This window comes from Protopterus annectens, chromosome 5.part1 (genome assembly GCF_019279795.1).
Source record: "Protopterus annectens isolate FY-2018-M chromosome 5.part1, PAN1.0, whole genome shotgun sequence".
NCBI lineage: Eukaryota > Metazoa > Chordata > Ceratodontiformes > Protopteridae > Protopterus > Protopterus annectens.
Genome location: NC_056736.1, coordinates 580,910,599 through 580,937,270, shown reverse-complemented (window position 1 = coordinate 580,937,270; position 26,672 = coordinate 580,910,599). Strand labels below are relative to the sequence as shown.

At 44.5% G+C, this 26,672-nt stretch overlaps 1 protein-coding gene across 1 annotated transcript in view; it reads right to left on the bottom strand.

Moving 5' to 3' along the window:
• EMSY (EMSY transcriptional repressor, BRCA2 interacting) overlaps positions 1–26,672 on the bottom strand; it is a 1,287,433-nt gene that overhangs the window by 568,697 nt on the left and 692,064 nt on the right. The window contains exon 11 of the mRNA XM_044072832.1: positions 10,280–10,416. Within this exon, the coding sequence (XP_043928767.1) occupies positions 10,280–10,416 (137 nt within the window). The remainder of the gene's footprint in view (positions 1–10,279; positions 10,417–26,672) is intronic.

The window sequence follows — 26,672 nt, the reverse complement described above, 5'->3', positions numbered from 1 at the left end:
TGGAATGAAAAGCCACTTAAGTGGCCATCAGTCTAGTAGAGTGAGGCTTTATTCTGGAAGGTAACGACACTTTGTTCTGGTGGTAGATGAAAGTAATGGCGTTTCTGAGCCACGAAGATAAAGTCATTTTGGAAATAGGCTTACCCATTCTGGGTCCTGTAAAGGCGACAAACAATCCGTTTTTCTGAAAGATTTAGTTCTGTCCAAGTAGAAACAAAGCTGCCTATGAACATCGAGGGTATGCAGAAGGTATTCCCCTCTATTTGAATGGTGGGAAAAGAAAACTGATCGGTCAATAGATTGATTAATGGAAAAGCAAATGACCTTGGGCAAAAAAGGAGGGGTCAGTATGTAGGGACACACTTTCCCTATGAAAAAATCAAGTTAAGATCTCTTGACACTCAAGGCCTGCAACTCAGATACTCTTCTCGCTGAGGTAAGGGCTGCTAGTAATAGTGCTTTCCAAGACAAAAATATGACATCACAGGAATTAGAAGGCTCGAATGGAGGACTCGTTAACTACTGAAGCACCAACGTCAAGTCCCATGGTTCTACAGAATGTTTGACAGGAGGTTTAATATGTAATACTCCTTTCATGAAGAAGGAGTTGCACAGTCGGTGTGACATAACAGATGAATTAAAAAAAAAACTCAGGCCAGCACACAAAAGCAAAGGTGCCTAAAAATGTATGTTTATTTAAACATAAATTAGGCAAAACAGACCGGTTTCAGCCCAAAAGTTACTAGGCCTTCTTTAGTATTAAAAATCAAACAAAAAAGCCAAGCCTAATATACATAAAAGTGTTCACACAACACAACAAAAGTTCCCCTGATTGGTTGGCTAAAGATGTTAATTTATACCTGGTGGAAATAATCCCCCCAGCTTAATTATCCACTTTTTTCTTTCCTATTCAATATATCATGCCAACCTAATTTATTAGCCCGATCACCAACTATCCTGTCAATAATGTTAAACCTAAAAGAGACTGTGGTATGAGTCAAAGAATGTTTAAATAATGCATTATTGGGTTTTTTTAACCTGATGTCACTGAAATGTTCAGATATCCGTAGCCTCACCGGATGGGAGGTCTGGCCAATATAGAAGGCAGAACATGTGCAAGTGACCACATATATAACCCAATCCGTTCCTCAATTTGCAAAAAATCTGAGATCAAAAACCAACCCAATATTTTTACTTGTAAACTGTTTGGACTAAGCCACCCTAAACTGTTTGGACTAAGCCACCCTAAACTGTTTGGACTAAGCCACCCTAAACTGTTTGGACTAAGCCACCCTAACACAGTGAACACAATGACCACATGGATAGCACACCTATGACAAATCCCCCGTTAAAGTGGTTTGGGAGGATTCCCCCAAAAGCAAACCCTGTTTATAGTGATTGAAATAGGAACCCATGGTTTTCCCTCTATGGTACGAAAAGAGGCATCCGTCATGTAAAAAACTGGATAACCTGTCATTCGCTAAGTGTATATTCCAATGTTTGTTGACAATATCTAACAAAACATTGGCACTGCGTCCAAAGGAGGTGGTTAGTCTAAGTACAGGTTGCCCAAGTTGTTGTTATCCTTGTATACCAGAAGGTCATTCCTATTCATTGAGGATGCCAGGTTACTGGCTGCCAGTATCGTGCCAGTTTTGTACCCCCAGGATTTAAACCTGTTGATGAGGTCTTGTTATAATCATGGTATTTATCAGGGTGGGAACAAATCAGTCTTGTGTGAAAAAACTGTGATTTGGGGATGTTACGTGTGATATGGGGTGGGTGAAAGCTGGAGGCATGTAACAATGAGTTATATTGTGGCCTATGTTTTTTTTTTTTATCGCTTTAGTGAATTCTGGGGCCTTGCACTTGCCGTACTTGCAGGAGTCTTTATCGTGATAACAGATGAATTGTCAATTCCACTGTGAAAGTTTGCAATAGCTGCTAAATGCACTGTCATTGTCGATGCTGAAGCTCCTGCGTGCAACAGGGTAGTGAGGTACTGAAGAATCTTCTGAATAGGCATGGAAAAGAGGTCTATGTTATGTTCTTTGGCCCATCTAGAGAACCTAGTCCACTTACTGGAATAAATTTTTCTGGTGGACGGTTTGTGCAAAGCCAGAAGGATCTCGCGAACAGGGGATGAAATATCAGGTAGCCTGGCAATCATCGGAAGTGGAGAAACCAACCTGTGAGCTTGAGGCTGTGGAGACTGGGGTGAATCAGTCCCAGAGGATGAGACAACAGACCTTGGCATTGATCCAGGATACACGGGCTGTGAATCAGGTGAGGCCATAGGAATGGGAACCAGACTTGACTAGGGCAATGAGGATCACTTTGCTTCTCAACCTTTGCGCTTTCTGTAGAAATGCCAGGATGAAGGGGAAAGGAATACAGTAGAACCGGGGGCCAATCGTGTGTCACAGCATCCCTCGGTGACTCCCCCTGAGGGGGGAATCAGGGCAAAATAGCTTCTGCATTTGTTGTTTAGGGGTGAAGCAAACAGGTCGCAGCAAGGTCTGCCCCAACGGCAGATGATCTGATCCGCTATTATTGGATTGAGGGACCTCTCGTGAGGCATCAAAATGTTCCTGCTCAGATTGTCTGCAATAAGACTGGAACTCCCAAAAATGTGCACTGCTATGAGAAAGCGGTTGGAAGCCATCACCCAACGCCAAATTCTCATGGCTTCCCAACAAAGGGGATAAGACCTGGTTCCGCCTTGTTTGCTGAGGTACCAGACAACTGACATGTCCAATTTAAATGCAATGGTCCCGGAAGGAAGAGATGTGTGGAACGCTTGCAATGCTAAGAGAACTGCCCCCAGTTCCAGGACATTTATGTGCAAATTGGCCTCCATGGGGGACCAGATGCCTTGAACTGTCTTTCCCTGGAAACACCCCCCCCCCCAACAGGGAAGCGTCTGTGGTCACCTTGGCCCTGGGCTGGGAAAGACAGAATGGTCGACACCAAAGGTTTGTTTCTGGCTTCATCCACCAAAGCATTTCTTTCTTGCAAAGATTTGTAAGGCGTATCATGTGGTCAAGTTGGTGGGTTAAGATCGACCATTGTGATGAAAGGATCCACTGTAATAGTCTCATGTGCAACCTCACCAGTGGTACTAAGATAATGGTTGCCTGCCATACAGCCCAATAGCTGTAGTACAAGGCGTGCTGGTACAAATGTCTGCAGGAGGAGGAGGACTTGAATCTGGTTTCTTATTTTTGAAAGCCTGTGAGGAGGAAGGGAAGCTTGACAGGACATTGTGTCGAAGATCGCTCCAATTAATTCCAGTGCTCTTGTTGGAGACACGTGTGAATTGTCCATGTTGATCGTTATACCTAGGCGAAAGAGCAAGGCGTTGAGTGTAAGAGAGAGAGAGAATGAAAAATTCCTGGTCGTGGCAGTAAGGAGCCAATCATCTAGATATGAAAACACCTGGAATCCTTGTAGTCAGAGATAAGCTACTACGACTGCCATACATTTGGTGAACACTTTAGGAGCTGTCAAGAGACCAAAGGGCAGTACCTTGAACTGATAATGATGGACTCCCAGCCGGAAGAGGAGAAATCTCTGGGAGCGTTTTTCCACCTTTATGTGGTAATACGCATCCTTGAGGTCTATAGAGCACATCCAGTTGTCCTTCCCCAGAAAGGGGAGAATGGACTGTACCATGACCATCTGGAATTTTTGAGGTTTGATGAATTTGTTTAGTAAGCTGAGATCCAGGATTGGTCTCCAGTCCCCTGTCTTTTTTGGCACTAAAACGAATCTAGAGTAAAACCCGGATCCTCTTTGGTCTGGTGGGACTGGTTGGATGACTCTTTCTTAGCAGCTTTTCGATTTTTAAGGTTGCAGCCTCCCTCTGACCAGGTGGGATATCGGGAATTCGTTTTACAGATCTGGGAGTGAGGTCAAATGGGATACGATAGCCTCTGGATATTATTCTCTGCACCCATGCATTCATTGTTATGAGTTGCTAGGCCTGTAGGTGCAGAGAAAATTGACCCCCGACTGCTTCCAGAGGAATGCAATCGGGCCGCTGTACAGGATTGCTGGAAGGGTCAGCCAGAGAAGGAATCTCTAAGAGCCCGGGTTGTGCAGACCCCCTCTGCCCTGAAAGGGGTGTCTTCTGGATGAGTTGCCCCCTCTGCCCCGGGAGGATTGCTCATCACAAGTGTCACGAAAAGATCCTTGGGACTTCTTGAACCACAATTTTCCTCCCCTCTGATTCCTGGAGTAGGACCTGTGGGGGGTGGAAAACGTCTGCCAACAGCAGACAAGGTCTTTCTGTCCTTCTCACTTTTTGAAAGTGTGTCTTACTTTGGAGAAGATAGGTCAACAAGCGCGTTGACAAAGGAAGATTTAAAGGGGTCCGCGAAGTCACATAAATGCATCCAAGCATGCCGTTTCATAAAGATGGCCAATGCAGCTGCTCAAGCTCCCCCCTCAGTAGTCTGAGAGATCAAGCACATGGAGGAGTTCGAGACTGATTCCAAAGTAGCTAGCTGAGAGGCAACAGTATCACGCACCTCCCCAGGCAGTACCTCCGCCAAAGAGGCAGACATTTCTGAAATTAGGTCTCTTTGGAGGCAAGTAAAATCTGTCAGGTAATCCAGCGACCGAATGGCAAAGGTTGCTGAAGTGTAGGTCCGCTTCCCCAGTCTGTCCATTGCCCGAGACTCCCTGTTCGGCGGATGAACAGTGGAACTATCTTCCACCTGTTCCCTCTTGTTGGCCGTCGCCACAACCATGGAATCGACTATCAGCTGTTTGGACCAATTGGTTGGTCTTCTAGAGTGGACAAAATTTTATATGGCCTCCGGGGGACAGGTTCTATGTTGTCCCGGGCCTTCCAGGCACTCTGCACAATAAGTTTAATGAGCTCATCTACAGGTAGGGTCACCCAGGAAGTAGATGACCGAGCACGGAAAGCCTGCAAGAACACAGATTCCCCAGAAGGGTTGGAGGGCTTCCAGTCTCCTCTCTGCTTGAGGATCTCAAGAATGTCTCCAAATGAGACATCTTCCAAGGGAGACCATGGGGACTCTTCTCCCTCATCGCAATCGGTGTCTTCAGTGATGGATTCCTCAGGGGAATCAAGATGCTTCCTCTTGCAAAGTTTCTTCCGGGGTGGTTCCCCAGTGGGATCTTCTGAGGACTCCGGAGAAAGGATTCCCTTGAAGGGCAGGTCTTGCGGCTCCCGTGCTTAAGGTTCCAGAGTAGAAGGGTGGGACAGCTGCAAACTAGAGGCGGGGGGGTTCTGGTTCCAATGCCAATGGTGTCAACTGCGAGCCTGTTGAAGCAAGGACCCTCCTCCATCACCTGGAAAGCAGGCCTGCCCGATGAGGGATGGGAGCCTGGAACAGAGAAGGACGAACTCAGACCTGGGGTCACACCCCAACCAGAGGAGCCCACCTCCAGGTGAGGAGCTCCAAGAGGACAGCCAGCTGCCAGGAGAGCCGTAGACAGCGGCACAGAAAAAAATCGGCGCCGAACTAGCTGCCACGGTGCCGACAGCCCAATCACTGCTCCGAGAGTGCACCAGTACCAAAGGAGCAATGGCACAAAGAGTAATCGGTGCCGACAGGGAAGCCTCTACTGTCGGAGCAGAGACAGTATGTATCGGGATGGCCATCAGTACCGAAGTCTCCGAAACCTGGGTGGAGGTCGGAGATGGACAGATGGGATAGAAAATGCCGTGAGAGCTTCCACTCCAAGAGGGAGGGAACACCTGGTCTGGGTGGTTAATCCTCTAGCTGCCAGAAACTGGTCCACAACCCTCACTACATCCTGTTCCGAAAGACTACTGGCGGATCTGAAGGACGCTGCCGATGGGGAGTCTGGTCTCTCATGAAAGGGACTAAATAGTTGTCCCAAAAAGGGGTCATAAGATGGAGAATACCTAGCTCTGGGTAGGTGCTCAACCTTCGAAACTCGAAGTGTCATTACCAGTGGAGCCATGTAGGACATCGGCACTGAAGCTGGGGATGCTGCCAATGCAGGTACAGTAGTCGGATCCTGTGTCACAAACAAATTCGGCACCATGGGGGATGGTGCCAAGGCCGGTACAGTGGAAGGAGTCTGAGTCAGAATCAAAGGCGGCACTGAGGGAGAAGACAGGGACCCTGGTGCTGAAGCTGTCTGTGCAGACGGCGCAGGAGAAGCCCAGTGTCGACTCGGTTCAGAGAAGGACAGGGATGTTGGAACCAAAAGACTCCGTTTCTCCTTGTGCTTTTTTATGTCTTTATGCTTAGGAGGTGGTGAGACCGCCATCCCAGAAAGAGCCTTCGCAAAGGGTGATTTCAGCATACCCTTTAGAATAAGCTTGTTCTTGCATTCATCCAACATATTTTTGCTGAAGCTAGAACAAATGTCACAAGAAACATTAAGGTGGTCAACACCCAAACAGTAAACAAACCGGGTGTGGCCGTCAGAATTGGTCATATGTCCACACTTATCACAGTGTTCAAAACCAAGCTTAGCCTCATCTGCCATTATAACACACTAGTACCACCACACAACAAACTATAACTAGCAACAAGAGATAGGACAGTGAAGGAAAGCACTGATTTTTTTTGAACAGATAGCAGGAAAAGAGTACCAACAATGGTACTAAGAAATACCAAAAAGGTAAGAGGAGGGCCTACTAAGGTAGGGAGAGAGGGAGTAGTACCAACGATGGTACGAAAGAACTACCAAGGTAGTGGATAGGGTTTATTCAGGAAAAGAAGGATGTAGAGATGAGAAATAACTTTAGACGATAAAAACTGTCCACTAAAGACTTAAAATAACCACAAAAAAGCTAGAAGGCTTGGCACGTCTGACGAGGAACGGGGCAAATGAGATTTGAAAAGAGTACAAGAGGAGCATTGTGGGTGGGTCTTAGCTGAGAATTTTTGGCTGGCACGAGCTTGGTACCGGCTGTGTCAATTCCGAAGCTGGAACTGAAGTCCTAACAGTAAGGAATAAATAAAGATATACAACGTCAGAGGAGTCCTTTCATGTTTAGTGTAATAAACGAAGATGGTTTTGGAGATCCAGGACAGTATGGTCTGCTAAGAAGCAGGGAGACCCAGTGCCCTGGGATGAAACTAATGAAGAGCTGGTCAGATTTCCTGAAGGGTTTAGTCTTGTCCGGGTAGAAAGTACAGTTGTGTACACTTACCATAAATGTAGCTTGTTTGAGTGTATTCACTGTTGCAGTCATCACATTTGGGTGATCCCTGCCAGAGTAGCCCTCGGCTGGCCCAAATACCAGAGGCTTAGTATTTCTGCATCAGTTGCTGTCGATTCAGGACTGAGGTCAGGTCATCAGTAGTATAAAGTAAGGCAGCTGACGCCATTACATCAGTTTTTCTTGCCCTAACCTGTCAGGAGCCCCCATGTGAGATTCAGGTTCTGATGGAAGAACCCCACCAGTAGAAAGTAAATACCAATATGTCCCTTGTAAGGAAAGAAAAGAATGAAGCAGGGGATGGAGGGAGGGAAACCAGGACTGCAACAGTAAAAACACTCGAACATCTACATTTATGGTAAGTGCACACAACTGTACTATGTTCTTCGTGTTTCACTGTTACAGTCATCACATTTGGGTGGATGCCCAAAGCTGAGGAAAAGGGTGGAGACAGTCAAGAAAACTAGGGGCTGGCTAGGATGCCTTGCAAGACTGCAGAGGCAAAACCTGCCCTGGATTTGGAGAAGATAGGCAGGTGGTAATGTTTGGTGAAGGTGTGAACTGATGTCCACGTGGCAGCCTCCAGGATGCCCCTGGAAAGCTGCAGAGGTAGATGCTGCTCTGGTGGAGTGAGTCCTGACCCCCTTGGGGGAGGCTTTCCATGTTGTTTGTAGCAGAAATGGATGCAGTGTGCTATCCATTTGGAGATGGCTTTGCCCTCTGCCTCTGCAGTAAAGCTAACCAGCAATTGATCAAACTTTCTGAAGGATTTAGTCCTGTCTAGATAGGATCTGAGCTGTCTGTGCATGTCTAGAGAGTGCAGGATACCTTCCCCCTTGTTTTGTGGGTTAGAGAAAAAGGTGGGCAAACGAACTGCAGCAAGTTACCACCAAGTCAGTTCAGTGGAAACTATATACACAAAAATTCCTACATAGATCCTTTCTAACCCCTCATAGATTACTACTAATATACAAGAAACATATTGATTGATGGAGATGTAAAACGCATACAAAAGCAGATTGGGAACACGTTTTTGATTGTCATTCACTGAATAAACATTGGTTTGAAATTATTTCTTTCAAACAATTTTTAATGATACTTTTCAGTTAACCAAGTCATTAGTTTTGTTTAATTTACCCATACCAAAATATGTCCCAAAAGTAAAACATCCTTTACTGTGGACAATGCTTGCCATTGTATGTAAAGCCATAACAACTTACTTGAAGAATAAAGCACCAGCAATTTTTCAAGATTTCAAGAAAATTGTAGTGTTCATGTCTCGAATAGAAGTAGCAACCATAAAGAAAAGAACTGATAAGACAACATCACACATTTATTGGCAGAAAGTTGACGAAATATTGGATAAAATAATTTGATCTGATTAGTCAGCACAGCATCTTAATACAAATTGCATATTGTATATGGAAACATGATGTTATAGACTGTATACTTAGGCAATTGTATATAGTTTATTTTGTGACTAGTTGATTGTTATATTATTTTATGTTTCACTATTTATGGTTCAATCCATTTGAAGATATGGAAAAAAAAATGAATAAAAATGTTCTGAGTAAAAAAAAGAATATTGCAGCAAGTGAATAGAAGGAAGTGGTGATGCTGGTCCCAAGGCTGGCAGTGTTAAAAAGCTTTGTATAAAGATGGTCATCCTGGTTAAAGAACTGCTAAAGGCTCAAAAATTATCTTCTTCTAGGAAAAAGCATGTTACAATAATCCTCCTTAAGCACTCCAGAGGGTCTTCAAGGACCTGTTTATGTACACTCTCTCAAATGCCTATTTGGGCAACATAAGGAAACGTTTGAAAATCTGGTCAAGTAGAGTTCTGATCGACTGCATGTATAGTAATATAATAGTGTGGTGTAAACATCAAAAAATGGGAAAAACCACAACAGAGGTGCAAGGAGATAGCTGTTCTCAGCATTAAAGTAAAGGGCTGTCTTCACTTCCTTGCTAATTGTGAAAAATTAAAAATAAAGACACAGACATTACTGATCTGCTGAAGTCCACTTGGTGGACAAAAGCGCTCATCATGAATTAAAATGTAGTTATTCCAATGACTAAACTAGATCAGTTTTTCTTCACTACCTTCATAGTACAGGAATTAACATGTAAAGTTCTAGACTGTTTATTACTGTTGTTTGATACTGTAACATTCAAGTGTTATTGTTCACAATTAAAAAAAAAGAAATGAAGTCAATTCTCTACCTTAACACTGAGGACATTTCTCTCATCATATCTCAGTTGTGTTTTTTGTACTTGTTCGTCCTGCAACTCACTTTTTGTGATGAACAGTGTTCCTGGATGTGAGGTGGATTTTACCAGAGCCATTGGTAACCTTTGCCATTTGATTTGCATCGAAATGGGGAAGACTGGCTGTGGAAGTTAAGTGCGAGTCTGGGATGGTAATGCCAAATATTTTGGCACTGGGGTAGGAATGTGTGCATGTGAGGGGTGGTGTGTGCTGTTACATGTGATATGTGTCGGGGCGTCTTATGTACTGGTAGTTTTACAAAACATTTTTTTTCTAAGTTAAGGTGTAAGTTTGAGGTTAGGACCAGCACACATTAGTAAAACCCAGCCAAGCCACATAATGTGGGGGCTCATGCCAACTTGATATTTTTACAGCAGAAGTCTTAGAAAGACTTGCTTGTGCAAAGGGAAACTGAGCTGTCAGAAAATCCAGCTAGATATAAACAGTGCTACCGCAGTCCTTCCCAAAGCCTGTTTATTAGTGTATGCACACATACACCAACCGGAAAGCGCATTTAAGAATACAATCACAATAAAAATTAATAGGATATGACAATTCAATGGTTTCTGCACAGAAACCCTAAATGTCAACAATTACTGCTATGTAAGAAACAAACTCGAGTTCTTCCAGTTCCATGTGTACACCTAAGCAGTTCCACAGTTGTGAAACGTGTAAAACTACTGCACTTTCCTTGTTACTGTTCTACTTCACTACTCTGTTATGAACCTAAAAACTGCCACAAGTTTGTTATCAAAAGTAAAGGAACATACTTACCACTCTAAAGACTTAAAATAATTCAGCTAATTGTCATGGACCTTTTCTTCCAAACTTACCCCTGCATTTAATAACGTTGTGACAACATTTTTGCCTGGAAGTCCCTGGATAGTTGTTCCCTTGCCTGTAGTCTTCTGTACAACGATTACATTGGGTTTGGAGGCCATGGGGATGGTTGTTATTTTTGTAGTAGTACCTGAAAATAAAAGGACCATGTCAGCACACGCATTATCACAACACACAACTCCCCCTACACTGATGAAAGGCATTCAGACACAAAACTAAACTAAACTACCACCATATGGACATCTTACAGTTTAATCCATGAAGAGATATGGTCAGCCAAGAATCTATCGTAGAATTACTCACTACATGTTAGTTCTCATGTCACGCTTTTAAGACAAAAGCATTTGGGTCTAACCAAAAAGCAGGGAATTATCTGGTCACTATCATATACTAAAAAGTGAACAAACCTCACGCATCTAACAGCACAAAAAGGAACCAGTTGCTGCAGAGAAAGGACCATTTCCTTCCCAAGGAGAGATTAAACCAAGTCTCACCCAAAACTGCTAGACAATCTGACAACCCAAACTGCTTTGCTAGCAACTGCAAAAACTACCTCCTCTCTACTATACACATCACAAATGCATTCCCCTCTCACCTTTACCTATACAGCACTTCCTTACCAACTTTTGATCCCCCATCTAATTACGCTGCCACTTTTTACTTTTCAGCTGCAACTGAAAAGTAGACCAAATCTTTACACTTTAAACTAGACATGGCAGGGGCAAAAATTCAGTAAATTACATCCCAAATTCCTTAAACTATTAGCATTAAAAACTGAACAACCACCAATATATATTTTAACGTCTCACTGACCAAAGGCATAGTGGTTTATCACATCATCAACATTTAGTCGTCATACCATTATCAAAAGTACACTCTCCATCCCAATTTAAAGACTTTAATTTCAAACATCTACTCAACAACATATGTTTAAATGTATACACAGCTATGGACTGCTTTCTGACCAACAAAATGGCTCAAGAAATGCCTTCAACACTCAAACTGCACTACTGTCAGCATCAGACAGTATCAGGGTTGCCACCTTTTCAAATGTCCAAAGAGGGACATTTTTTATAGAAACATGAAATACTGCAGTACAAATCATACCCACAGCCGGTGCAAAGGACAGAACTTCACTTTTTTACCAAAATAAAAGATTACTCTTGTAGCATTTGAGTTGCTTATGCTACTTTATATAACATTTATGCGTTTCAGATCCAAGATAACTGTTTTATGAAACTATTAAAGAAAGCTTGGGAAATATTTTTGTCCTAAAATCTCAGGACATTTGCCATTTTTTTATTTTTTTTCACAGGACAACTGTCCAAAGAGGGAATGTCCCTCACAAACAGGGACAGGTGGTAACCCTATACAGTATTTACTGTAACATTAACTATGCCCTTATTGCAGCAGGTGTATCTGCAGATATGGCACATGCTTTTTGAGACAGTAAACCATAGCCTCTTAATTAATAAATTTCAAAAACTTAATTTTGGTGAAAATGTCATACACTGGTTTAAAATCTACTTGCTCAACATAGCATTAATATTTACCCAACAGCAAGCTATCTGATATTGGTAGACTAAACATGAGAGCCCAGCAAGGCTCAGTCCTAAGTCCTCGAGAGCCCAGCAAGGCTCAGTCCTAAGTCCTCGAGAGTCCAGCAAGGCTCAGTCCTAAGGCCTCGAGAGCCCAGCAAGGCTCAGTCCTAAGTCCTCTACTGTTCTCATTATTTTTGAAGGACATCACTCATGACTTGCCCAATCTAGAATTAATTATATATGCTGATATCATTTTCCTAGAGGCTCACAAAAACCTACCAATTACTGAAATAAACGAAACAGAGTCAATTTGCTAACCTTTGTCAGTGGTTCCATGACAAACTCCAAATGATCATCCTCTGCAAAGAAACTTGCATAATTTTTATCTTTACAAATAACTGATTTAAGAGAGAGTAGTATTTCAAATGTTAAAGAACAAAAATACCTGGGAGTAACACTCCATCCATGAACTTCAACATACATACAGACAAAAGTCTTATGTTAACTAAAACAATGCTACTCTCTCTCTCACCTTCTCTCTCTCTTCCAGGTACAAGAATGGCTATGGTCAAAAATAAGAAGTTATGTACCTACCATAACATTCCATGTTAGTTGTCTTCTTCTCGCCTTCTTTCTTGCTGGATGGGTTCGGAGCCGATCCTCGGCTCCGACTCGGCCAATACTAAAGCTCGAGAGCTAATTCCACCGGCTCGAGGCTCCCCTATATCCCACAATGCTAGGCAGTAACTACTCAGATCTCGTTTGATAGCTATACCAAGCAATCCTAGTCTCCATAGAATGGAGTCGGGAAACCCACCTCAAACAATCTGCGTAAAGGAAAGGCAGACCTCAGTAAAGATAGAAGAGGTGGAAGAACGTGTGGGAATGACAACTTTCAGAAGAAAAACACAAAAAGAATTCCAGTCGGTCTGTCCAGGCTTGGGGGAAGGAGGGTGGGCCAAGAAAGAAGGCGAAGAAGACAACTAACATGGAACGTTATGGTAGGTACATAACTTCTTAATGTTAAGTTGTCAATCTCTTCATTCTTGCTGGATGGGACCGCGTCCTAGCACCTTATCCCGGGTGGCCTATCGGAACAGACTCTTGAGAACAGTGGAACCAAAATTGGCACGGCTTCTGGATACCATGTCCAATTTGTAATGTGAAATGAATGTATGAGGAGAAGCCCAGGTGGCTGCTGCACAAATGGAATCTATTGGCAGCCTATCCTGAAAAGCTACGGATGTAGCTAATGCCCTAGTTGAATGAGCTCTAGGTCTTGAGGGTAGTTTTTGATGTCTGATCTCATAGATGAAGGTAATTGTAGAGGTGAGCCATCTAGAGAGGGATACTTTAGTAACTGGAAGGCCCAATTTACCTTCCGCATATGACAGAAACAACTGATCAGATTTCCTGAATTGTTTAGTCCTGTCTAAGTAATATCTAAGTTGGCGATGAACATCCAAAAAATGTAGTTTTGTTCCGACCTGTTTGAATAGTTAGGGAAAAGACGGGAGATCAATAATTTGGTTTAGGTTTATTTGAGAAGAAATTTTAGGCAAAAGGATGGATTAGTGCGGAGGGATACCCTGTCTTTGTGAAAACTAAGTAAGGAGGACGACTGCACAGAGCATGGAGTTCGGATACCCTTCTCGCTGAAGTTATAGCTACCAGAAAAGTGTCTTCCAAGAAAGCAACTTCAGAGAACATGAAGCTGCTGCTCGAAGGGGAAGAATTAAAGATGCCAGAACCAAGTTCAAATCCCATTGAGCGGGGATCTTTGATTGGAGGTTTGAGAAGAAATACACCCCTTAAGAAGGCTTTACAGAGTTTGTGAGCCATGATGCTAGACTCTGAAACACCAACATGAAAATTTGATATGGCAGCCAATTGAACTCTAATGGTTGATGCAGAAGATCCTAAATGAAAGAGTTCTGCTAGAAAGTCTAAAATAGACTGGATAGGTGCAGTAAGGGGATCTAAGTTTTTCGATGATGCCCAAAGGGAAAAACGTTTCCATTTGCTACTATAAATCTTCCGGGTAGAAGATTTATGAGAGGCTATCAAGATATCTCGAACCGAGCGAGATATTGAGGGAAGCCTGGCTAAGGTTGGAATCGGAGAAACCACGCTGTGAGGTTTAGAAGACAGAGATTGGTGCAGCTGACCCGATTGGTGGGTTATCAGATCTGGTACTGGGTCCAGATGCCAAGGCTGCTCCAAAAGGTAACGATGAAGAAAGGGAAACCATATCTGTCGAGGCCAGTAAGGGGCAATGAGGATCATTGTCACTCTCAAGGCGATGGCTTTCTGAATTAGTTGAGATATCAGTGGAAAGGGGGGGAAGGCATACAGAAGTCCCCGGGGCCAATCGTGGACTAGAGCATCTCTGGTGGGATGGCCTGGTAATGGGAAGAGAGTGAAGAAGTCGTGACACTTGCTGTTTTGGGGAGTAGCAAAAAGATCGCAGCAAGGCTGGCCCCATCTTAGGAATACTTCTTCTAGAACTGATTTCTTTAGAGACCACTCGTGTGGCATGAGAATTGCTCTGCTCAATTTGTCTGCAATAACGTTGGATTTCCCGGGAATATGCGTTGCTATCAGAAAACGCTGAGAAGCGATCGCCCATTGCCAAAGTCTGAGTGCCTCTCGAAATAAAGGGTATGATCTGGTCCCGCCTTGTTTGTTGATGTACCACACTATGGACATGTTGTCCGTTTGAATTGCAATAGTCCCAGTGGGAAGAGAGTCGTGAAGGGCTTGCAACGCTAAAAGCACTGCTCTCATCTCTAAGACGTTTATGTGCAAGTGGCACTCGAAAGGTTGCCACGTGCCCTGGACTGTCCTGCCCTGATAATGCCCCCCCCACCCGATCAGGGAGGCGTCTGTTGTCAACGTGGCGACTGGGGGGGGGGGGAGTGAAGGGTCTTCCTCGGAGAAGTTGAGGTGATGTGATCCACCAAGACAGTTGATTCTTGCATGCTTGAGTTATCAATATGGTATGGGACATCGGGAGCTGTTGAAAGGACCATTGAGTAAAAAGCATCCATTGGAGGATCCTCGTGTGAAAGCGAGCTAAGGGGAGAAAGGGAATAGCTGCTGCCATGAGTCCTAGTACCTTCAACACCAGTCTGGCTTTGACTTTGACGCTTTGTAAGAGAAGGGGCACTTGGTTCCGAATGTCTGACACCCTCTGCTCTGTGAGTCTGGCTGAAAGATTCCGTGTATCTAAGGTGGCGCCTATAAAGACAATAGACTGACAAGGCGACAAGGCAGATTTTTCGAAATTTATCGAAATGCCTAGAGCTTGGCAAGATTGGATGGTGAAGTCCCTGGATAGGAGAAGCTGATGTCTGGTGGTGGCAGTAAGGAGCCAGTCGTCCAGATACGGAAACACCTGGAATCCTTGAAGTCTCAAGTGAGCCGTGACCACTGCCATGCATTTGGTAAACACACGGGGGGCTGTAGTGAGACCAAAGGGCAGGGAGCTGAATTGGTAGTGACTGGCTCCCAGCCTGAAGCGGAGATATCTCCTGGAGCATCTGTTCATTTTGATGTGGTAGTACGCGTCCTGAAGATCTATCGATCACATCCAATTGTCCTGACCCAAGAAGGGTAGAATGGACTGTAGCGTGACCATCCGGAATTTTGTTTTTTTGACAAACTTGTTTAAGTAGCTGAGATCCAGTATGGGTCTCCAGTCCCCTGTTTTTTTGGTACCAAATGAATTTGGAGTAGATTCCGGATCCTTGCTGGTCTGCCGGGACTGATTGGATAGCTCTTTTTGATAGCAGCTTTGAAATTTCTAATGCTGCTTGTTCCCGGGTGGAACATCTGGAAGGGATCTTTTTGGTTGGGTTGGGATGTGAATGAAGGGAATTTTGTAACCCTCGGATATGATCGACTGTACCCATTTGTCTTGAGTAAGGGAAAGCCAGGCTTTTGGATACAGTGATAACCTTCCCCCGACTGCCTCCGAAGGTGGACAGCCGGGCAGCCCCTCAGGGGTGCTGAAAGGGTTTGTCAGAGAACATTTCTCTGCTACCCTGGTTTTGGACATCCTCTGCCTCTAGGGCGTCTGTTATTATTCCCCGCTGCCTCTAGAGGGAATCGGCCTTGTGTGTCAGATGAGACTCCCTGGGATTGTTTATGGAACCACATCTTTCCTCCCCTTTGACCTTTGGGATAGGGTCTAGAAGGGGTAGAAAACAGACTCCTACAGCAGAGATTCTTACCTTCTACCTCGCACCTGGTCAATGTATCCTTCACCTGTGGACCAAACAAGGATGATCCATCAAAGGGAGAATTGGTGAAGGACGCATTGAAAGGGTCCGCAAAGTTGCATAGCTGCATCCAGGCATGACGTCGTAAAAGCGCCTGTGCCTGCGCTCTACTCGCCCCATCTGCTGCATATGAGACCAGCCGCATGGAGGAGTTAACGATGGAATTTAGGGTTGCCAACTGGGAGTTCATTGTGTCTTTGAACCCCTCAGCTGTAGGATCCTTCATCAGTTCACCCATATCCTTGAGTAAATCTCTTTGGAGACGAGTGAAGTGGCATAAGTAGTTCAGCGACCGCATTGAAAAGGTCGCTGATGAGAACATCCGCTTGCATACCTGTCCATGGTCCTAGATTCCTTATTAGGAGGATGGACAGGAACCGAAGGATCAGCTAACTCCTTCTTTGTGGCCGCAGCCACCACCATGGCATCAACAGGGACACCTTTGGATAAAAACTCTTTGTCTCTGGGGGCAGTAATAAATTTGGATGGTCTCCTCGGGGTGGGTTCCACTGAGTCAGGAGCCATCCAAGCCTTCCTTGCCACCACTTCCATAAGGGGGTCAAAGGGAGGGGACACCCAGGAGGTAGAAGGGCGAGAACCAAACGCCTCAAGATACACTGACTCATCCTCCGAAGGGTTAAGGGCTGGCCAGTTCCCCCTCTGTTTCAGGATCTCAAGGATGTCAGCAAAGGATTCCTCTAAGTCAGTGTCAGAGGTGATAGACTCGGGAGTCAATGTGCTTCCTCTTGCACTGCCTCTTCCTTGGGGGATCTCCTGCAGGGTCAGGAGAGGCCTCGGAAGAGGAGGAAATTCCCAATGGGGAATCTTGAGGAGTTGGCTCTCTGCGGTCTGAGACAAGGGGGTGAGTAGAAATCATCGCAGGCACTGTAGATGGAGGGGCTGAAGGAGCTGACTGTGGGACAGAACCTGGTTCTAGCACGCTCCGCATGACCTCGAAGGCACCCCTGTCAGGCAAGGCCCGAGGCCCCCACTCCGAAGAGCCAAGGACCTCCCCCGGCACCGACAGAGACGGCTCCAAAGCCGATGTCTGAGCCGAACTCACCAACGCCGAAGCCCCGAGAGGGAGAGCGGGGTCGGACAAGGGTCCGATGCCACTCGTCCCCTCGGAGCCGACGAGGGGAGCTTCGGCGCCGAGATCCTCCAAAGAGGAGATCGGAGCAGACGACGGAGCCGAAATGGAAGGTATCAGATCCGACGCACCGACAGTCATGGCTCCGACAAGCCTTGGCTCCGAACTCAAAGGAGTCGGAGGAGGAATGTTTTGGGGAATGGGAATAGCCACTGACTGGTGAGTCGGGCTATGCAGCATTTGGGCCAGTGCCTCGGACTTGAGAAGTCTACTCACTACCCTTTGCAAGCCATGGTCTGATAATCTGGAAGACCGTGAGGAATGAGTTTGTGACTTCGTTCCGAAGAAGAGGGATCCTGGCCGCCGAGTGCACGGATCCGATAGAGGGGATCTGGACCTCTTTCGATTGTGGCTCCGATAAAGGTATCGGAGCCGACAAAGTTATCAGCCTCGGCTCCAGCGAGCCGAGGTAACAGTATGAGGCTTAGAAACATCGGCTCCAGCCAGAGCCGATGTCGAAGCCGACAGACTTCTCAGCAGTCGACTCAGGAGCAGGAGCCGACTGCTTGGAAGTTCTTGAAGGCTTCCCCGACACAGATTGAGCCGGGGGGCCTTCAGGCTTTAATAAGCCCCACAAGATAAGTTTATTCTTGCGTTCCTGCAGGACTCTAGGGCTAAACCCATGACAAAAGGCACAAGAGTCCTGCAGGTGCAAAGGCCCCAGGCAATATACACAAGAAGTGTGACCGTCTGTCAGAGACATTTTCTGACCGCACGAGTCACACTTCTTGAAGCCTGAGACCTTGTCTTTAGACATTGTAAGAAAAGAGAGCCTAACACACACAAACACTCCAGACACTCTCTTTAGAAAAAAAAATATTAAAATAAATTATTAATGTTAATCCACAAACACACACACAACACACAAGCCCTTACAACACTAATCTATTAAAGGACTAGGGTGAGGGAAAGGCCGAAGGCCTAGAATAAGGGAAAAAAGGGAAGGGAGCTCGACAAACAGGGGTCGATTTATCTAAAACTTTAAAATTAAACTAAGGATATGTATCAAAACTAAAGAGGGGTTATTAGAAGTACCTAAAGGTAAGTTTTAACTAACCTGCCTGAGCTGGTAGAAAAGCGCACCTCGTCAGCTATAGCGGCAAACGAGATCTGAGTAGTTACCGCCTAGCATTGTGGGATATAGGGGAGCCTCAAGCCGGTGGAATTAGCTCTCGAGCTTTAGTATTGGTCGAGTCGGAGCCGAGGATCGGCTCCGAACCCATCCAGCAAGAATGAAGGCGAGATTGACAACTTAACATTATCCTAATGCTAAACAAGGAATATGCCCTTCCCTTAATACAATTCTTTCTACAAAAACATTTCAACATCTAGCTACAAACTGCCATCCTGGTAATTTATATGGAAAAGCTCACTGGTTACCAATAACTAGCACAGCCACTGTCCTTCTTAATGTACTTGCCCTTCAGAACTGAGATGTGGATGCTGCCTACCACTCAAACGTCTACTGCAAATTAAAGAACAAAACTATTCCCTAAGGAACACCCAAGAAACTGCACTTACACTGAAGATACAAATTAGCCAGAGGAGGAAAAAGCCATCTCTAGGCTAAGACCAGCTGCGTGGAACCAATAACCTGACATAAAAAACACAAAAGCTCTTCAAACATTCACAACAAAACTGAGGCAGCGCCTATCGAATGAATCTCGATGCACATGCTTTTCTGACACGTGCTAGGTCTGAAGCTTAAATGGCAAGCTGCCACTTGTGTATTAATGTTTAGTCCTGAACATAACGATACAAATGGTGTGTAAATATTGTATATGTTCTTTTAATAAGCATTTTTTTAAAGCAGCATTAAAATTCAGTTTTATATCTCTGTAAACATTTTACATGTACCAGGCCATGGCTGAAAACGGTCAAAAGTCCAAGCACACCTACCTGGTCACCAAACCGTAAAAAAATAAAATAAAAGCAAAATGTATCAGATGCTCCTGATATTTACTTTATTGTGAGAATTTTTGCCAATATGCCACACTTTCTGGTTCTAAACTATTTTCACACATTTCCAAACATGAATCTGGAAATAACTACCACTACTAGTACAATTCCAACGAAGGTAATACAGGAAAAGCACAGTTTTGTACCTACTATAAATGTAGATGTTCGAGTGTTCACCCTGCTGCAGTCATCACACTTGTGTTATCCTGTCGTCAGGCGGTCCCGCAGTCAGACGGAATTCCAAAGTCTTGGTCCGGCGTCGGTTGCTGTCGCCTCTTCCCTGACGTCAGTGCGCCAGGGGTATATATTATGCAACCGACGCCATTTTCTTCAGTTTTTCTTGCCCCAGATGTCAGGTGCCCCCAAAAAGGTGGTCAGAATTAGTACCCAAATGGAGTGAACAATGCACAAACGTAAAATCCCTTCAGCTATAAGCAAATACATCAGTAAGGCATAGAAGAGATTTTTCCAGAAGATCAGAGGGGATGGAGGGAGGGTAACCTGGACTGCAGCAGGGTGAACACTCGAACATCTACATTTATGGTAGGTACAAAACTGTAATATGTTCATCGTGTTACCCTGCTGCAGTCATCACACTTGGGTTGAATCCCAAAGCTAAGGTATGGGGGTGGTACCATATAGGGTTAGTGGAGGCAATAAGGCCCTGCAGAACTGCAGTGGCGAAACCTGCCCTGGACTTAGAGTAAAGAGGTAAGTGATAGTGTTTGGTAAAGGTGTGTACTGAACTCCAAGTTGCAGCTTCTAAAATTTCCTTGGTTGGAACCCCCCTGAGAAAGGCTGCAGAGGCAGCTGTTGCCCTGGTAGAGTGGGATCTAATGGGAGCAGGAACTGGTTTCCCCTGATGGGTATAACAGAAACGTATGCAATGACCTATCCATTTAGAAATGGTTTGCTTAGATATAGCCCTCCCTTGAGAAGCTGTAGCATAATATACAAAGAGCTGGTCTGTTTTCCTGAAAGCCTTAGTTTTGTCCAAGTAGTAACGAAGCTGCCTGTGAATGTCCAAGGAATGCAGGAGTCTCTCACCTTTGTTCTGTGGATTGGGGAAGAAGGTGGGTAAAGTGGATGGCTTGATTCAAAGCTACACTGGAAACCACATTAGGCATGAAGGAAGGATTAGTTCGTAGAGAAACTCTGTCTCGATGAAAAATGAGGAAAGGTTCCACTGCCATTAGTGCCTGTAGCTCTGAGACTCTCCTAGCTGAAGTTATTGCTAGGAGCAGGGCAGTCTTCCATGATAGGAAATGAAGATCTGCAGAGAAAGCTGGTTCAAAGGGAGGTAGTGTTAGTTTTTCCAGAACAAAATTGAGGTCCCATGTTGGTGTAGGAGCTCTCCTGGGTGGTCTAATGTTTTTTGCCCCTCTGAGGAACTGCCTTAGAAGAGGATCTGTGTTGTAGTGAGCTGAAATAGCTGAAGCATGGATTTTAATTGAGGAAAAGGAAAGTCCTTTGTGCAACATCTCAGCTAAATACTGTAGAATGTGAGGCATGTGAGGCTGAATTGTGTCTTGGCCTTTAGCTTGGCTCCAGGCACAAAACCTTTTCCATTTGTCCGAATAAGCCTTCCTGGTGCTTAGCCTCCTGGCTTCCAGAATAACGTCCAGAACTGCTTGTGAAAGAGGAGCTGGTTGGATGTTTAGCTGATTTGTCATGCAGCCAGATTTAAAGTTTTGAGCTGGCTGTGAAGAATCTTTTTGTTCTGTTGTGTGAGCAAATGGGGTATTTGAGGCAATATCCATGGTGGGCTGTGGGCCATATTTTTCAACAGCGGGTACCAGTGCTGGTGTGGCCAGTCTGGGGCTATGAGAATCTGTCGTGGTCTCTCCTTTTTGACCTTCAAAAGAACCTTTGTGAGGAGAGGTAATGGAGGGAAGGCATATGCTGTCAGGTTTTTCCAACTGAAAGAGAGAGAGTCCACTTTCCAAGCTTGATGGTGGAAGGTCCTTGTACAAAATTTTGTCAGATGGTAGTTTTGAGGACTGGCAAACAGGTCTATGTTTGGAAGGCCCCATTTTTGAGTTATCATTGCAAATATTTGTGGATCTAGTTTCCACTCGTGGGGATCTTTGATGTTTCTGCTGAGGTCGTCTGCCAATGTGTTCTATCCTGGCAGGAATTGAGCTTGTAACTGGACTTGGTAGGCCAGAGCTGTGTTCCATAAGATCATTGCTTGCCTGCATAGAGGGTAGGAATGTGTGCCCCCTTGTTTGTTTATGTACCACATTACTGTGGTGTTGTCCGTCTTTATTGCAAGTTGTCCAGGTTGCAGTAGATCCTTGAAGGCTGTCAGAGCTTTCTGTACAGCTAGCATCTCTTTTTGATTTATGTGCAGTTTTCTTTGTTCTGCAGTCCATAGGCTTTGAATGCATTGTCCTGCCATGTGTGCCCCCCAGGCGTAGTCTGAAGCATCTGTTGTGATAGTCTGCCTGGCTGGGGGCAAGGTGAAAGGCTGACCCTTGTTGTGGTGACATGCATGTGACCACCATAGAAATTCCTGTTGTAGGCAAGGAATGAGAGATATCATTGTGTCCAAGCTGTGGCTGTGTTGAGACCATACGCTTTTTAGGTACCACTGTAATTTCCTCAGATGCAGCTTTGCAAATGGTATTATTAGTATGCAAGATGCCATGAAGCCCAAAGCCTGCAGAATTTTTCTTGCAGTTAATTGGGTCTTTGTTGCCATTTAGAGAGTCAGTTGTAGTTGCTTGTCTGGCATAAGATAAGCCTTCTGGGCCGTTGTATTCAAGCTGGCACCCAGGAATGTCATTTTTTGTGAGGGTACTAGTTTTGACTTCTTTTTGTTTACTGTGTACCCCAGGCAGTTTAGTAGATGCTTTACAAAGGCCAGATGATGTAAGAGAATGTCTTTGCTTTCTGCTTGGATGAGGCAGTCGTCCAGGTATGGATATATTTGAATTCCTCTTTGTCTGCAGTATGCAATTACTGGTGCCAGGCATTTTGTGAAAACTCTGGGCACAGTAGATAAGCCAAAGGGCAGTGCAGAGAATTGGTAATGGGTTGAACCTGCAATGAAACGGAGGTATCTTCTGCAACTTTGTCTGATAGGGGCATGCAGGTATGCCTCCTTGAGGTCCAACGTTACTAGCCATGCTTCCTTGCCCAACATGGGAAGAAGCTGCTGTAGTGTTAGCATCTTGAATTTGGGTACTTGTAAGCAAGTGTTTAGAATTGAAAGGTCCAGAATTGGTCTCCAGGCATTGTCCTTTCTGGGGACTAGAAAGAGTCTTGAGTAAAATCCTTGACCTTGCTCTCGAGTAGGTACCAGTTGAATGGCTCTCATGTCCATGACAGCTGTAATTTGCTTTTGTGCCTCTGCCCATTGATTTTGTGGCAGGTTTGGCATTCCTCTTTTCATTGGCAAGGTGTGAAAGTGGAATCTGTATCCTCGTAAAATTATGTCTAGGACCCATTTGTCCTTTGTGACTATCTACCAGTTGTCTGCAAAAAGTGCGAGTTTTCCCCCCAATGGGGCTGCCAAGAGAGTATTGCTTGGCCAGATGAGGTGCAAGTCATTGAGTTTGCCTTCTGGTGGATTGAGACCTGTCTTCTCCTCCCTTCTGTGTTGTAGTGCCCCATTGGCGAGGTTTATACTGGGCTTGTGGTTGTCCTCTGCCCCCTGGGCGTCTGTATTTACCCCTCTGTGGTCTGTCAGTGGCTGGAAAGGACCAATATTTTGTTGGCCAGTTTATGCTGAAGCGAGGGGGTTGTACTTGTAGGAAATCTTTGACTGTCTGCATAGATTTTGCCTTATCTTCCATTTTCTTTAAAACTTCTTCTGCTTTAACTCCAAAAAGAACATCCTGCTGTAAGGAAGCATCTAGTAGTTTTGCTTTAACATGATCAGGCAGAGTTTGTTCCTTTAACCAAGCATGCCTACGTATAACAGACCCAGTGACAGCTGCTCTGCAGGAGGCCTCCAAAGAATCAAACCCACATTGTAAGGTATGTTTGCCCACCTGCTCAGTGGCGTGCAACAGATCTTGTACTTCTTTCAATTCAGATTGTTGAGGGAGAGTGGTTATTCTTTGCTTTAACTGAGAGATTAGAAATTGCTGATACTTAAGCATATGAAATTGACAATTCAGTGCCCTCATAGCTAGTGTGGCTGAGGTGTAAACCTTTTCCCCCCACCTGTCTAGTGCTCTGGAATCCCTCTCAGAAGGTACTGGAATTTTAGCCATAGAAGCCTTAGCCCCCTTGGGACCCTGGGTGATAGTCTCTGGGTCAGCTACTGGGCTTTTGTAAAGAAATTTGTGGGAATCAGGCACTCTGTAGTATCTGTCAGGCTTAGCCAGAGCAGGAGGAAGAGAGTCTGGATTGAAACTGGATTCTAAATAGACATCATCCACAATGTCCAAAACTGGTGGGATGGCAAGTGGTCTGTGTTGGGGGGAGTAAAAGAAACTCTCTGAGCCTTTTCTTTGAATCAGAGTAGTCTTGACCTTCCCAGTGAAAATGTTCCCTCATAGTGTGTAAAGTCTACCCAAAGGAGTAGTCTTCAGGAGGAGAAGCTGATTGAATAGAATCCTCAGCATCAGAATCTTCATAAGGAGAGAAGGAATAGTCTTGGTCCTCAAAGGAGTCTGAAGAAATGGACATTTGCTCAGAGGAAGCAAAATCTTCCTCATGTCTAGGCCTTTTGTCAGGAGGGGGCTGTGAACCCCTGATTAAAGAAATCAAATCTTCAGTCATTTTGAGCATCTGTTTCTTAGGCATAGGGCCTTGAACAGGAGACTGAAGTGCAGTCCTTTTAGTTTTAGGAGTAGTCTTCGACTTAGAAAACGTTTTAATGGTGAGAGTCGTCGGTCTGAAAACGCCTTCTGAAACTGATGGCATTTCTGCAGCACCGACGTCTTTTGAAGCAAAGTCGTCGGAAGGGCCTGAAGTAAAAGGCTGCGTCGGCCTAGTACATTCCGTCAAAATATCCGTAGCGGTCTCGGGTTCCAGATCTGCGGTAGTCAGGGGCTGCGTCGGAGCCTCACTGAAGACTGGAGAACCGGAGACCAGATCAGCCGAGGCCTCGGAATCTGGCTTAGGCCTGGGCTGCCTGTCCTTATCCCTGCATTTTTTGTGCACACCGGTAGTCGGTTGCTCCGATGGCATGTTGTAGTTAAATTTCCTACCGAAGTAGTGTCGTGCGAAATCAAAGCGTCTTTTAATGGCACGCTTATTAAACCTAGCACAAAACCGACAAGAAGTGACGTTGTGGTCTGGGCCTAAGCAAGGTATGCAATAAGAATGAAAATCCTTATGAGGTATTTGCTTCCCACAAGAAATACAATTGTTAACTTTTTCTGACATCGGTCTGAGGCAAGAAAAGTTTCCCCAACGGGGTACTTAGCTTTATAGAATTCTTTGGTCTGAAATTCGAATTCGAAAATCTCAGGAGTCGGCCGACCGGCACTTGCGAACTGCTTCTGCTTAGGGCACCGCGTGGCAAGAAAGACTGGAGAAAATGGCGTCGGTTGCATTATATATACCCCTGGCACACTGACGTCAGGGAAGAGGCGACAGCAACCGACGCCGGACCAAGACTTTGGAATTCCGGCCGACTGCGGGACCGCCTGACAGGATAACCCAAGTGTGATGACTGCAGTAGGGTAACAATGAACATCATCCACTGGACCACCATTGTACACCTTGTAGAGCAGACTCTAATTCGAGGTGTGTCTGTCTGTCTCACCTTTATCAGTGACATGTACTACAGATTTAAAAAGTAGGTATTCTACATCGTGGTGCAGACTGATTACTTTAGTTATTGACAACAAATCTAAAACAGCTTAGTAAGTAATGGGCTGTTTTTATCCTAAAAGGTAACATATGCATTTACTGTATCTTGTCAACTGGGAAGATGCTTTCTGCAATATATGAATTACTGAATTGTCACTGTGATGGCCTCTCTATCCTGGGCTAGTAATCATTAAGCCTCAATACTCACCAGTGGAAACTGGTGAAAGACGGTCACTAAGAACATGATTGGATTTAACCAGTATTGTTCAGATGCAGCTCTCTGCATCAAGCACAATATTCCCCCAACAGTACACAGGGGGACATGCTCCAGACCTGGGACTGGATTCTCTCTCTCTCCAGATCCCAAACAAGACTCACTTTGGAGTACTGTGCTCCAGTTCCAAGTAGCTGACACACCCATATCTGGGTATCTGATTTTCACACAAACACAGACACACACACACTTCTGGGAAACAGTGGTAAAGACATACTAGCTGTACCCCTTCTGCCTAGACTATAAGGTAACCATGGTGCCACCATGTCAACCACACTCAGACTCTTACAAGGATATCCAATTATACTGAGTAAAATCAATACTAATACAAATAGCAGTGTGTAATCAAAGCAGCAAGTCTTTTCGGAGTGGCCAAGCCATTACTAAAATAGATACAAGTACTCTCAAGAGGTTAAAGGTAATCTATAAAAGACCACCACAAAGAAAAGGTATAAAAATATTTAATAAATAAAACAGAAAATCTGAGAATACTAAATATCTAAGTACAGTAAACACTAGAGTTTCAATCACAGGAGAAATAAAAATAACACAGTTGGACAGATTCACACAGTTGCAGGAAAAAAAACAATACTTTCATAATCTCAGTGTATTTCCTGACTGTCTAAAGAATAACTGTTCCCCAACTAACTTAATTAATGCAGCAAGGCAAGATTAGATGCCGAGATGCTTACTTCTACAAAGCAAGGTGATAAGCTTCTCACTAAGCGAACTGTGACAACTGTCACAGATTTTTATATCAGGTTCCAAAGAAAACAAAACAAACTGCTGTGCTGAGTTCCCTTCCTCTCAGTGCTGGTTATAGAATGACATCACATCTGATCACCTGAGGCACAGATGGCAATACCTCACATTGTTGCTGTCACCAACTTTATCAATTATCAACCTTCATCTCCATACCATACTGGAGTACTCATCTGGGTGGGTGGTGTAAATTGCAATGTCACATGCTAGACTTAGATGTGCAATATCAGCCTTACTCAGCACACCTCCAATCTTATTAGGATAGACAATGTTAAGGCAAACCAGCTAATATGCTGTATACCTATCTGACTTATGAGGCTCTTTGTAATGTGTAACTGTCTTCCAAGTTCCAAGTATACATTTATATCTACACACACACATATATATATATATATATATATATATATATATATATATATATATATCAATAAATAACCAACTAAAGGCTCGACAAAGAAATACAATTATGACTAAAGAACTTTTAGTTAAATGGAGAAACAAAAAAAAACACTCGTAGGCTGAACTGATGTTTAAGTGCTTTCATCCTTTATTGATCATTAGGACTTCTTCAGAAACGATAATGTAGTAAAATAAATGGTACACTATTAAATCACTAATATAAACATTCAAAAAAATGGAACTGAC